Source organism: Pelodiscus sinensis, chromosome 20 (genome assembly GCF_049634645.1).
Source record: "Pelodiscus sinensis isolate JC-2024 chromosome 20, ASM4963464v1, whole genome shotgun sequence".
Classification (NCBI taxonomy): domain Eukaryota; kingdom Metazoa; phylum Chordata; order Testudines; family Trionychidae; genus Pelodiscus; species Pelodiscus sinensis.
The window spans coordinates 2,577,609-2,591,750 of record NC_134730.1 but is presented as its reverse complement, the minus strand read 5'-3'; the positions used below and the strand labels follow the sequence as shown (position 1 = coordinate 2,591,750).

The 14,142-nt window shown below is 51.3% G+C and overlaps 1 protein-coding gene and 1 long non-coding RNA gene across 6 annotated transcripts in view; one reads left to right on the top strand and one right to left on the bottom strand.

The window, feature by feature from the left end:
• Positions 1 to 1,610: 1,610 nt before the first annotated feature.
• On the bottom strand, positions 1,611 to 7,978 carry LOC142819078 (uncharacterized). Its single transcript, XR_012896775.1, has 4 exons — positions 7,787 to 7,978; positions 6,430 to 7,504; positions 5,360 to 5,478; positions 1,611 to 4,610 (listed from the first exon to the last, which is right to left on the bottom strand). It is a non-coding gene; the product is annotated as an uncharacterized LOC142819078 (long non-coding RNA).
• Positions 7,979 to 8,099: 121 nt separating this feature from the next.
• Positions 8,100 to 14,142, top strand: part of STX8 (syntaxin 8) — a 135,499-nt gene continuing 129,456 nt past the window's right edge. For 3 of the 5 annotated variants that reach the window (XM_075903486.1, XM_075903484.1, XM_075903488.1), the window contains exons 1-2: positions 8,100 to 8,248; positions 10,198 to 10,297. In XM_075903486.1, the coding sequence (XP_075759601.1) occupies positions 8,232 to 8,248; positions 10,198 to 10,297 (117 nt within the window). In that variant the 5' untranslated portion in view covers positions 8,100 to 8,231. Of the gene's footprint in view, positions 8,249 to 8,510; positions 8,634 to 10,197; positions 10,298 to 14,142 lie in introns of those variants that run through there. The other 2 variants (XM_075903487.1, XM_075903485.1) reach the window with 2 other exon arrangements.

Below are 14,142 nucleotides of genomic sequence, written 5' to 3'. Positions count from 1 at the left end.
GCCCGGCATCAGACTGCATGCAGCGTCTCAAAGCTGCAGCGCCGTGTGGAGCCCAGGATCAGCTGGAGTCCCCAGCTGATCCTGGGCTTCAGGTGGCGCTTTTGCCTTTCAAGTGCAGCAACCACCCATGGGCCACTTCAAAGGTAGAATCGCCCCATCGACTATTCGATTAGTCAACGAGTCGATATTTAACATCCTTAGACCCCACATCCTGATTGTGTCTCTAAGCTGCCAACTCCAATGAAGGCCCTTGCAGGTCGGGGGCAGAGAAAGCGGCACTTTCGGAAGCTGAGCAGGCTCCAGGAGCAGCCCCGTTCCAGAGCCGAGTGCTGTGAAGGCAAGAGGGGTAGCAACCCCAAGAAGCACCCACTGCAGAACTGGCTCCAGCCTGCTCCCCCTGCTGCCCCTTGGACACTGCACCCAAAGCCTTTCCTTGGAGTCTCTGGTGAGCTAAAGCCCATGAGCCTTTGCAGCTACAAGACCTGTGGGCTGAGTTGTGGGATGTTTTCTTGGCGGACAGAGAGAGGTTGAGACCCAAAGGCCTGCAGGGTGGGGGAGGTTTATAACGACCCAGGGCTGGAATGCGTGAGAGCGGGTGCGAGTGTGGGGGGAGATATCAGAAGTCCAGCAAGGACACCCGTGCTCAGGTTCTGGCTCCGCTGGCTGTCATGTGTCATACGCCTGACGAGGGTATCTCCAGCAGCACAGCCTCCCGATTCTACTGTCACCGCCCCCTCCCCCCCGGCAGTAAAATCAGGCTGCCTGAGCAGCCTCACCCGGCTTTTCTCCCCAGAGGCCGTGCTGGTGTAACTGCCACTGGCGTTAATGACCATGCTGCACGTCCTCTGCAAGCACAGCAAGGTAAATGCACGACAGAGACAGAAAAGAACCTGCCAACATGCTAATGAGTCTTCCAGAGATCCCCCCAACGTGGCTCTGGCGGGTGAGTGCTTCCAGGCGGGCTTTATGGGCCCAAGTTCATAAGAGCCACAACTTCCCACCACAACTGTCATGAACAGTTCAGTCCTTCCTTTATATAGTTAGGGGGGGCTTTGATCAGGAGTTTCCCAGTGCAGGTAGCTGGTAGATCAGAGCTGGGAACATCAGGCCATCAGGCTGGGAACAACAGGGGCCAGATGTGGCCACAAGCTTGCCTGGATCTGGCCTCCGAGGCTCAGGGCCCACCCTGCATTGCGGAGCTTGTGTTGGCACTCAAGCCTCCCCCCGCCACTGTCCCACCATGGGGCTGGAGCACACAAAATCTACTAGGCTCTGGTATGCGAGGAGAACGTGGGGGTGTCTTTTCACTATGCGCAAAAGGGCCAATGTAGACAGCTCAGATTTGTTTTGCGCAAAAAAGCCCCAATCGCGAAAATGGCGATCGGGGCTTTTTTGCAGAAAAAAGTGAGCAGCATAGCATTTCTGCAAGAAGCACTGATTTCAGACAGTAGGAAGTCAGTGTTGTTGTGGAAATTCAAGCAGCCAGTGTAGAAAGCTGGCAAGTTTTTCCGCAAAAGCTGCTGCTTTTGCATAAAATCTTGCCAGTCTAGACACAGCCTACGTGTATTAGCTAAGAAAAGGAAGAAAGTTATTGAGAGAATAAAGCAGGTAACTTTAATAAATAAAATAATAAAAGGCTATTAGCCAGGGGATAGAAGTGGTGTCCCTGGACTCTGTTTGTCAGAGGCTGGAGAGAGATGGCAGGAGACAAATCGCTTGATCATTGTCTTCGGTCCACCCCCTCTGGGGCACCTGGTGCTGGCCACTGTCGGCAGACAGGATACTGGGCTAGATGGACCTTACGGTCGCTCTTATGTTCTTAACTGTATTAACAGAGGAGTCATAGTTCGTAAATCCACATAGTACCGAGAATGTAATAAACTTCCAGTTTCCCAAAAGTCTCTCAGGACTTCACCGAATATGGAGATCTCCATCTTCTCGTGGGTATTCTGCCCTGTTGGAATCCAGGGGCGATGGATCATTTTCTGAAAATAGAAAGGGAAAGCTGGCAGTGTCTTTGCCCACATGGGGCTTTTCCTTCAATGGCATGCAGTGAGGAATGCATGTCGGGTCTCTGACCTTAGCTCATCACCACACTGAGCATTTGCTTTGGGATTAGCTCCTCTTCTGATAAAGTCCTCCACCGGCTTGGCCTGTTCGTTCCCGGAGTGTTGACGCTGCGTGTTTGTTAGTGCAGCATGGCAAGAGCTCGCAAGTGGAAACCCTGCAAGGAACTTCCCAGGAGTTCTCCTGAAGTGTAAACACCTGACACACTCTTCTAAACGGTTCCTTTGATCCACACACGTGATTGACCCGAATACGCTCCGAGCGAACCTGGTTAACCAGCGTCACACCAGTTATGGGGCCTTCTTCTGTCCATGGATGAGAATCACGGGCATGAGACGCTCCACTCAGCACTAGTCCGGCACTACCCCCGCCCGGCCGCTCAAGGGATTAGCTTGTCACAGTGACCCCCCTTCCCAGGGTTGTACGCCATCGCCCCTTCGCTCTCGCTGCTCTGCAGCCCGGCCAATCAGCAGTCTCTCCTTCCAGTAGGCTGCATTGGCTTTTCTTCCGCAGTCCTCCCATTCACTGCCACAGGGGCTGCTCTTCAGTCGCTGCTGGGGAGCCCAGACCCCCTCTCTCCTCTGGGCAGAGCTGTCCCATCCATTGGCTGGTTGAGGGCAGCTGCCCTCAGCTCTGCACTTTGGGGGGCCCAGGGTACCTGGGGGATTAGCAGGAGGCCTGGTGCTGGCAGCAGGGGTTGGGCCTGCCCCTGCACTCACTAGAGGTAGGAAGTGCAGCGCCCCACCCCAGCGACGCAGCTGGGAGCCAGGGGAGCAGGCTGGGCTGGGCTGCTCTGCTTCCCCTGCTGCAGCGAGTGCAGGGCCAGGCCCAACCCCTGCTACCAGTGCTGGGCCCCTGCGAACCCGCCCAGGCTGCATCGCTCAGGGAGGGGGTTTGGGCAAAGTGGTGCAGTCGGGGCCGGGGCAGGGCTTGGGGCAAGGCGTGGAGTGTTCGCAGGGGAGGGGTGGGACGATGTGAGACGGGGCCTGCAGCAGAGGTGGCGTCCCCTCCCCCTCCGTTGCTGGGACCAGCAGCTCCAAACCCTTCTCTCGGGGAGCAACTTCTGCCCACCTGTTGCCAGATTCCTGGCTTTACGGGCCCTGGCCAGCTGAGCCCGCCTGCAACTCATTCCTCGCTCCCTGGCTCGTCTTCCCGGTGCAGCCTGTGATGCCAAGAGGCCGACCTGGCCACCTTAATCCCTTCCAGGACTGTGTGGGGCGAGGCGGGGTCCGGTGCATGGGGCACAGCAAGACCTAGCCACAAGGGCATGAGCACCAAGCAGCAGCCCGTGCTGAGATCAACAGGTGCTGCGGGGAGTCTGTACACACGGCGGCAGAAAATGCCTCTTGTCATTGCAGCTGAAATCCTGCCGTAATAGGCTTGTGCTAGGGCAATAAAACGTTTCTCTCCGTGGCCCCCAGTAGCTTCTGGAGCATCAATACCCACGGGAATAGCTGGCTGTATTTGCAGCATGAATCGTACAGGGAGAAAAGGTGCCCAGCAGATCTTGCATGATAAATCCCCCACAATCTTTTAGGGCTTTGTTCCTAGGTGACTAGTTTATTGGAAAGACATTGGCTCCAAGAGGGCCTGGAGAAACTGCTGTTGTACAGCGTAGACTCACTTAGCTTAGCCGAGTTCCCCCGCGTAGGCCCCCACAGCCAAAATATTTATGGTGTCAACATTCGGCTGGGTCCTGACTTCCTTATAGCCCAGCCCTGCCCTCCGCCTCCAGTGAAAACTCCCACGCTTTGCAGAACTGGAGGAGCACCCAGAGCGCCAGTTGTGGGGGGCAGGGGTCACAGAAGGAGGAGTACTCTCAGGGCATTTGGCTGTGGGAGCAGGGAGAGCCCACAGTCCACAAATGGCGCACTACCCGAGGGCTTTCCGGGGAGAAGCTGGGGGAAGGTACGGAGGGAAAACAGGTGTGTGTGGGGGGGGGGGGGCGGGGGGAGGGCAGGGGCCTGTCAGGTTTGCCAGCTCACAGAGCTGTCACTCAATAGGTGTTGCCCTTCTGCCGACTGTTGGTGGTACAGTGTTAAGAGGCTCTCCAGGTCTGGATGTCAAAATATTCCATTAATGGTAATTATCATAAGATCAGGAGTTCAGACAAGTGAAAACATGTTAGCTTGTTGCTCGTGCAACAGGATCAAGGTGGGAGAGGCTGGCTGAAGCCGAGGAGCCGAGTGTCTCTAACCTGAGCCCCTCCATTAGTAACACTCTTATTTGCTGGGTGCCCTCGGTGTTCTCAGCACAGTACAACACAGGGAGGAAGACACAATTCCGGGCCCAAGGAGCTTTGGGAGATCGGGTGCTTCTGTAAGTCGACAGACTTGCAGCGTGGCTGCAGCGTGCGCTGGGGTTGAGCACAAGGTTATCCCCTTATACCAGTGCTCCTTTGTGGGTGCCTGCGGGGGGCATGGTGGTGGGGAGTGCATTTTAAAAAGAAGCAAGAACATCCGAAGCTGCGCTGCAGCATGACCTCGCTGGTAATCTCAGCTCGCCCTTGTGCTCATGTGGCCCGCTGGGGAGTGCAGAAGTGCCTGGATAAGGGTAAATTATCGGAGCCAGCATTATTTAGTTAATAGTAACAAGAATAAGTCAATAACTTTTCCTGTGACACCTCTCACCGCAAAGCATGCCACATCGGGGCAGTGATACATTTAGGCTACGTCTACACTGGCAGCTTCTTGCACAAGAACTCTTTTGCGGAAGAGTTCTTGTGCAAAAACTCTTCCAGAAGAAAGCGTCTACACTGGCAAGTGCTTTTGCGCAAGAGCATCCATGCCAGTGTAGACGCTCTCTTGCGCAAGAAAGCTCCGATGACCATTTTAACCATAGGGCTTTCTTGCGCAAGAAATTCATGTTGCCTGTCTACACTGGCCTCTTGCACAAGAACAGTTGCACTAGAGGGCTTATTCCTGAGCGGGAGCATCACAGTTCTTGTGCAAGAAGCCCTGATTTTATACAGTAGAACATCAGTTTACTTGCACAAGAACACACGGCTAGTATAGACAGGCAGCAAGTTTTTGCGCAAGAGCAGCCACTTTGGCACAAGATCGCGTCAGTGTAGACACAGCCCCTATGTTACTGAATGGAGTCCTGGAACCCGGTTGTTGTTTGTCAATAAACAGTAATGCAACACAAGCAGTTAACACATGGCTGCTTACTCTCATGCAGAGTCGTAACTGGACTTTTCAATCAATAGTAATTTCAAGTGGGACTTAAGGAGGCAGAATGCAGTTACCCACAGCAGGGTGTAACGAGCAGGACAGAGTAAAACATCTCTTGCCTGTCAAAACGTCTCATGGGATCCTTAATGAGTCCAAGCAGTCAGATGGCTGGTTTTATAGCTCACCAGAAAATAAAGCAGCTGCAGCACCAGCCTGCAAACAGCATCTGGGGCATCTACTGCTGAATAGAAGAAAACCAGTCACTTTGGTGGTTCAGAGCAAACCCCATTTCCATTGCTTTTTGGTGGTGTAATGCCAGGCATGAATTTAGTCCCAGGAGTTTAGGTGCTCTGGGATGATCTGTGAGCAGGGCCCTTCTGGGATTTTGTATTAACCTGGCATTTGGGGCCAGTCAAAAGATAAATGAAATAGATTGATCATAAAATACTAGACGTCATTCTTAACCGGTAACATCTATCTCACGGACTCTGACCATGCCGCTGTAATGGCTAGGGGATTTCAGTAGTTCTTCAATTGGATGTAACTGTTTGTAAGTGGAGAACACAGCCTGATTTTCTCAGGTAGAAAGGCCTGTTTCACAGCTCTATGAATGCTGCATTCAGAACTTCCCACTACCACTATATTAGTCCTTGGGTTTTCTCCATATTATCATAATTGCAGTCAGAAGCCGCAAATCACATCAGGGCTCTCCTGTGCTTGTGTGCTGTACAAATACTTAGGAAGAGACAGGCTCTGCCTAAAAGTGCTTACAATCTAATGTAAAGTTGTGAACATTATACATCAGCCATACACATTTAAAAGCAACAATCACAGATACATTTCTCCCCCAGATCTTACAGCCAAGAGCAAGGTGAAAGGTGGCCTTTTACACAAAAGGGTCAAAGTTTGTTTGGAGTGTTTCCATTAAATTAAAAAAAACAAGTGGAAACAGTTTTATTAAACAAATAAACATTCTCGAGCAATGTTTGCAACACAAACACTGCTGCTTTGTGCAAGCACATTGTGCAAAGCCACCCCCTCTGTCGGTGACCAGGCAGAAGACCGTGTCCCTGCCTGTCGGACTTGGCCACTGTGCTTCTGTGGTGTCTAGTCTTGACCACTGTAGATCTTTGGATGGAGTCCTATGCCCTAGCAAAACTACAGCTAGCTCAGAATGCAAGTAGCTCACCTGCTTGCCAATGCGTGTTGCTGACTGTACATCTTCCTGCTGCGTATGCTGATTCCTCGCTCAGCACAGAGTCTACTTGAAGGTCTCCGGAGAGGGGGATCTGGCTGCCTAATAGAACAATTCTTCCTCTACAGCTCCGAGACTGTCAACCCCAAGTCTTCAACTATCATGAGTCAGTCCCCCACCCCCAAACTAATGAAAAGGTTGAAAAATATCTGAGTTTAAAAAAGGAATTTTTGTTTTGCCTTCTGGTTTTTGAGCCCATAGAAATCATCTTTGCAAGCTTTTGTCCTTGTTGCATTCAGAGCTAAATGCCAACCTCACCTCTTCAGTGAAGCCTTCCTCCCTCTCAGGCTTTTATATTTGAGTCCCCTCTTGCTCTTAAACATTTTAATCCTGCTTCTTACCAGCAGGGAAGGAAGAAATATTGTTACCAGTATTTTACTTTTGGTTGATACTCTGCTATTATGGGGAAAAGTGCCAATATAAGGCAGATATTTCAAGAGAACCGGCCAGTGATAAGGGCTAAAAAACAAATGTGAAATTAATTAGTATAGTTTCACTGTCCCAAACTGCTCTCATTTAACTGTTAGCGGGAGCACTAGGGCTAACTCCCGTACTGCAGGAGCACGTGAAAAATGAAGTGATCTCTAAGGGCTTGTCTACACTGGGAACTTTTTGCTACAAATTTAATCTCTTACTGCTCCCAGAGATTGGGGCAGTGGGTGGGACGAGCGTAGGCAAAACGTGCATTTTCAAAGCTCTGTGTTGGAGACCTGCTCTGAACAGAGCTGGATGATACAGTGCTCCAACCCCTGAGGCTGGATAGGGCTGTCCAGGCTAGTCCCTCCATTGCTACAACCAAAGGAGCAGAAAGGGTGAAGCATCAAAGAGAAAATCTAGTAGGCACTTGCCTGGGGCCTTATTAATGGATTTCAAAGTCACCGTATTATTTCAAACCAATTTCAAAAGCCAGCTCCACGGGAAACTACAGAACTTAATTTCAGTTCCAGGTTTGATTCCTACAACAGTCTCAACAAAGACATTGGCTGGATGGCCCGCTGTACTCCACATCCTAAGGACATACAAACAAACAAAGAGAGTACTTAGCACTTTTATCAGCTTCATTTAGCATGGACAGGCTAATTGATCATTTCTTTCCCTTTCCTCTCCCCCCCCATCTGCTCTCTGTGCTGTTTATTTGAAAACTGCACCCACCCCTTGAACTCCGTTCAGCTGAAGAAGCGGCTTGTGCCCCCGGAAGCTCACGATGCCCGTCTACGTGTTTGTGTTAGTCCCTAGGGCCCAGGAAAGCTCAGCACCCAACAAACCCCCTTGCTGGTCTCTATGGTGCTACCTGGTCCGGTTTGTTTTCTAACGTGTCCCCAGTTGGACCAAGGCGGCCTGGCCCGTTGTCTGTCTCCAGGGGCGCGTGTGCTGAGCGCCTGACACCGGCCCGCCCGCAGGGCGCTGTGCCTGGGGAGGGGGGGGGGGCACTGACCCCCCCGAGCCTGGGGACTTTGTGCGCTCCGGTCCCGGGGGGGGGGGTGAAGCACCAGCGCGAGCGCCCCAATGCTGGGGGGGGCTGAGCCTTAGGGGCTGGGGCGGCACCGCCGCGCCTCGCTCCGCCCCCCCCACCGGGCTGCCACCCGCGGGGGCGGGGCCTGGCCGGGTGTGGCTCCGCCCCCTGGGCAGGACCCGGATGTGCCCCCCCTCCCCCGCCGCGCTGAGCCTCTGCGCCTGCCGTAGGCAGCTGAGCCAGCCCGGAAGCGGCCGGCTCCAGAGCAGCCCCGGGCGCAGGGATGGCTCCGGACCCCTGGTGAGCGGCGGGGGCGGGGGGTTGTGGGGCCCGGACCCCCCCCGTTCGGGGCCCATTGCGGGGGGAGCCCCCCCGGCATGCGGGGCCCCCGCGGCCTCGGCTCCCGCTTCGCGCCTCAGGGCGGCGCGCCCGGGGGGAGGGGGCTCCTGCGGGCGGTGAACGGGGCCGCCCCGCCCCCGCCCCGTGTGCGCCGAGCCCGGGAGTCCCCCCCCCCCCGCCACTCCGCGTTGCTCGTCTCCGCCTCGCCGGTTCCGACCCGGGCCCGACCTGGGCAGACGCGCGCGGCTCCTGAAGGGGCGCCGGGTCCGGTACCGGCAGAGTCTGCGGGGAGCCCGGCACGTGACCGGACACGAGCCCGTTCCCCTCTGGCTGCCGCTGTCCGCAGGTACCGCACAGAACAGACAAACCCGCCCGCTCCTGCCCGTGGCTCCCCTCCCCAGGGGTGCGAACCGCGCAGAGCCCGCTCCTCCCCCGCACGCCCAGCCTGGTGTTGGATGGCCCCGAGGTGCGTGCCTTGAGGCAGGCATTTTGCAGCCTGTTCACTTGGACCCTGCGCTGCATCCTGGTCCTGGCTCCTTTCCCTTCTGCATCTGCGGACATGCTGATCGTGGCTGCACGGCCTCCTCTCCCCAAATGCTGGTGGGGTCTAGCACCTTGGCCTGGCTCTACGCAGGGATCTCCTGATGCACGGAGCAGGCATGGCCAGCTAGAGGGGTGTGCTGAGAACATACTACCCCAAGCAAACAGGAAGGAGACTTTACATTTTCAAAAAACCCTGCAAGGGCGTGTCCTGGCCGTCTGAGCAGGGCAGCAAAGTTCAAACATGACTAGAGAGGCCAGAACAGGCCTGGTGGGAAGGGTGCTGGGGACCAGTACTAACTACACAAGTACATCACCACTTAAATCCTGTGCTGAGAGGTACATTCACTGGTCCTGTGCTTTCATATCGTCCCTGTGATGGGCCCATTAGAAATCCCTGGGGAGATAGGGGTTGGGTGTCACTATAGTATGTTTGCATTTAGTAACTTGCTGAACTCTCTCTGAGGCTTGTAGCAGGCGTGTAATCCCCCTCTGTCCTGGGATCTGTAGTAATTCTGACTGTTTGACATGACACCACCTAGCCTGTGTGTAATCCTAGATTGTCGGAAGCACTCCTACCGGTATCTTGGTTTTGGTTTTAAGCAGGCCTGTTTCTTGCATCTGCTTTGTGTTTAGCTTTATCCTAATATTTCAAGGACTGAGTGGTTTTTTTGAGTGATAAACTCCCTAAACTGTGGGTGGGCAATAATTTTCTCAGTGGGGCCACACCATGAATTTTGGTAAGTTGTCACAGACCACATGTTTCTACTCTCTTAATGAAATTACCTCACCATCTATTGTTGAAAGACCCCATTATGCGCTTCATGCACCAGAGCAATTACACTTAGTTACCTGAATACACGTGTATCCAAAGCTTGTCTTACAGTTTGCAATATAAATTGCCTTCTAATAACACTAATGCTAAACTTTTACTTACAGCTTCTGTTCATTAGTAAAATTAAGTGTAAACGAAAAAAGGAAATTTTGTGAAGAAGAGAATCTCTAATGGGCATTAACAAGGGAGGTGAAGTCAGCTGTTATCCAGAGCAAGGTTGGGGGGATCCCGGAAGGGATGATGCCTTAGTAGGAAGGGTGGGGGTGCTAGCCTTCCCCAGCCAGTTCTTCAGTGCCTCCTGCCCTCTGGTGGCAATTTAAAGGGCCTGGTGCTCCAGCCCCTGCCATGGTAGCAGCCAAAGTAGTTTCTTCAATTGCCAAGAGTCAGGTGGGCTGGACAGAAATGTCAGACGGTCTATATTTTGCCCATCCCTGCCCTAAACCCTTGATTGAGAGAAGAGACTCAAACCAAGATTCTCGACACAGAGATGACTGGAGAGAATTATCTTAGCTATCTGAAAACATTCTGTTTACAGGCTGTCGATGTACGATTCCACCTGTTACATTGCACAAGAGATTGCTGAAAAAATCCAGGAACGTAACCGATGTCAAAGAAATGGTGAAAATTCAACTAAGGTATCCTATGTTCCTGAAAGAGCTAGTATTTGTAAACATCTCTTTTAATTTAGGTTTTCTAGTTAATTCTATCAAAATTGGGTACCTTTCTGGAAGAGAAGGCAATTCAGTATTTTTCACCCACTCAGTATACACCAAGTCCTGTCAAGATGTAAGCACATGCACAGTTTTACAGACTCAAAGGGGAAGTTAGCTTGTGGTTTATTTTGCGTTGTGTGTCGCTTCATTACCTATTCTTACTATTCTGTGTGTGTTAAATGTTAAGCAAATAAAGCGTTGGCATCCCAAAGAAATTGGCTGTGTCTAGACTGGCAAGTTTTTCCACAAAATCATCTGCTTTTGCGGAAAAACTTGCCAGCTGTCTACACTGGTCACTTGAATTTCCGCAAAAGCACTGACGATCTCATGTAAGATTGTCAGTGCTTTTGCAGAAATACTATGCTGCTCCCGTTTGGGCAAAAGTCTTTTCCGAAAAACTTTTGCGCAAAAGGGCCAGTGTAGACAGCAGAGATTTTTTTCCCGCAAAACAGCCCTGATCGTGAAAATGGCAATCGGGGCTTTTTTGCGGAAAAGCGCGTCTAGATTGGCCACAGACGCTTTTCCGCAGAAAGCGCTTTTGCGGAAAAGCGTCCTGCCAATCTAGACGCGCTTTTCCTAAAATGCTTTTAACGGAAAACTTTTCCATTAAAAGCATTTCTGGAAAATCATGCCAGTCTAGACGTAGCCATTGAGTCAAGCTGAGTGAATGCCTTTTACTCTCCTTTCCTTGCCGGCATCATACTGCACTGCTGTTTGCGATGAGAGCCCGGCTTGTTCTTTGTGTGGCGTGAGAGCTGAGCTCCGTGTGGTGTTGACATGCGTGCCAGAGGGACGGTTCTGTGAACTGCCAATGTCCTTAGCATGCTAGTGGTCTGGCGGTTGCTTCACTTATTCAGAACAGACCTGGCCCTGCAAGATGTGTGCACCCAGCAGTATCGTTGGCAGCAGACTGGGCACCAGTGGGGGCCCGCTGAGTGTTGTGCTTTGGGGTCTGGAATTCGTGGCAGGCCTGGGCTCAGGGTGTGTGTGTGTGTGTGTGTGTGTGTGTGTGTGTGTGTGTGTGTGTGCATGCGCGGATTCTTAGCTGGAGTTAGGATGTGGGAGGCACAGGGCTAGGGGCTTGGGGTGCTAATCTGGGCAGATTCCCTGCGGTGGTGCAGGCAGGCAGGTGGGCAGCCAGGAGACTGGAGTGGGCTAGGGCTGCATCGCTCCGCTCCCACCAGCCAGTGAGTGTGGAGGAACCAATTTCCTGCTGCCACTGCTAGGCCTCCATGAGCCTCCTAAGCCATGTCGCTTGAGGGGACTTGAAGGAAGAGGGCGGAGTAGGGGGAGGCAGAGCAGGGCTGGGGCTAGGCTGGAGGGGGATTGGCCCAGTCCTCCCCTGGGCTAAAGTTGGCATGAGGAGGTGGCTTGTTGGGGCGGCAGTCATGTGGCTGGTGCCCTGCCCCTCCTCCCCTCCTGTGTCACTCCACACTGGTCACCCTGTATATAAAGCTAGGCATGTGCATATATCTTTGCAGGATTGGACCTTCCACTTTAAGTTAACTCGAGTTCTTAAGAATGAGCAATAAGAAAACCAATGTAATTAGTTGTGTTCTTATGCTTGATTACTGTATGGATGGGCTTCAGACCCAAAAGGGGAGCTAGAAGTGGAATATGGAGGTCAGTAATTAAAGCAAAAGGGCATAACAGAAGATTGGCCAGACTGGGTCAGACCAAAGATCCATCTAGCCCAGTGTCCTGTCTGCCGACAGTGGCCAATGCCAGGTGCTCCAGAGGGGGTGACCAGAACAGGGAATCATCCAAAGCCTGTAAGCAGTTCTCTCTAATTGGTGTCTGGCGTAGGACAGTAGATTGCCCCTTGGGGTGTCCTGGAAATGGAATTTTAGGGCTTTATTGAAACAGGAGACTTTGACCAGCGTAGCTGATTTCTTGTCCTTTGAAAGCACAGTCCTTGGGTTTCCTAGCCAAGTGAGGGAGGGGGAGAAACACCTTCCAAGAGAGAGCTCTCATGAAATAATAATGACAAAGAAGCTTAGGCTATGGCTACCCTACAGGTTGGGTCAATATAGTGTGTATCGCTCAGGGTGTGAATAAGCCCACCCCAAGTGATGTAAGTTACACCGACCTTCGCACAGGTGTGGACAGAGCTTGGATGGAGCACTTCATCCTCTCATTCAACATGACAGTCTGATTAAAAATGATACACTAAAAAGGGCTGCACCTGTGTTGTCTCGGTTGTCTGGCCTTGTAAGCTTTGTACCCTGTATATTATGAAAACATTCCACAGTCGGTTACAATGATTCTCTGAAGATATTTTTCCGTGTTTTGTGTGTTAATGGAGCGAGAGGAATTTGCTCTCAGAACAGTGAAAGATAAGTGTTGGCGGTGTTTGGCTGCTTTAAACAAATTTCCTGCAGTGGGATATTTGTTCTGATCACAAGAACTCACTTCGAGAAACGCCAGGCTCATCAATTGTATTTGCTGTGACTAGAGAAAGTTGTAGTAGAGAAGGTGGATTCAGGCGCCTGAGTCAATGAAGCACTTCTGGAATTGCCCAATCACCTCTGTGCTGAAACCAAGTACAGCTGGTTACAAGAATTGCCTGTCACGGGGAAGTGCATGTAGCCTTTCTTTCAGTAATCGTCCACAGTACAGTTCTTGCCTTGTAAGCAAGAGGCCCTTCTCGACCCGTGCAAGCCTGTCACTTGGGTGATTGCCGAATCTAGTTTGCAATATATGCTTTTCCTCTCGTTCGCTGAATCAAAGGGTATGTCTACACTCGTATTCTCTTTCGAGAGAGGGATGCAAATGCAACTGAGCGAAATTGCAAATGAAGCGCGGATTTGAATTTCCTGCGTTTCATTTGCATATTCGCGTTATGCTGCTATTTTGAAATAGCGCTATTTCAAAAAAGGCTGTCTAGACGCGGTTATTTGGAAAGGAAACCCTTCTTTCGAAATAACCCTTATTCCTCCTACAACGAGGTTTACCAGTTATTTCAGAAGAAGGGTTTTCTTTCGAAATAACCGTGTTTAGACAGCGTTTCTTTTTTCGAAATAGTGCTATTTCGAAATAGTGCCATAACGTGAATATGCAAGTGAAGCGTGGGAAATTCAAATCTGCGCTTCAATTGAGATTTCGCTCTGCTGCTTTTCCATCCCTTTCTCGAAAGAAGGTGCAAGTGTAGACATACCCAAAGAGAACAGTGCTCAAGGAAAAACAAGTGGAGGAAAAATGTAGATTTTCTACAGAATAAAAGTGAAAAGGGTGAGAGAACTCCAAGGGCGCCAGAACATTGCAAGAGTGTTCACTCGCGTGGAAGAGAATAACTTTTTTATTATGTTTACAGTAAAAAAAGAGAAATCTAAGAACCTTATGCGAGCAACAAGAATATGAATTATCAGAGAGTCTAGGAGTCAAGGATGGGCAAAGATGGTAAACAAGTGTCGGGCAATAACACTAAATAGAGATGAAATCAGAGAAGAAATCCACTGGAGAAGTAGAGAGAACCACCGGGAGGGATCTCTGAACCTCTAACAGTAACCTTCACTAAAATGTAGGAGCCAGTAGGTCTCTGCCACAGAAAAAGCAGAGATCCATATTTCCCTGAAGAAGTGGAATAAAGAACTAGAAAATTAATGGACAATAGCAAAATATTCCAGCACATTGAATGAATTTATGGGCATTTGGCAGAAAAATCTCATAGCGTGAGTTCTCTAAAATAACTAGTTGCAAAATCAAGGTTGAAATCTAATTGTTTTGTAAACAAATCCCAAACAGCACTGCTTGTATGTAGCAGCACA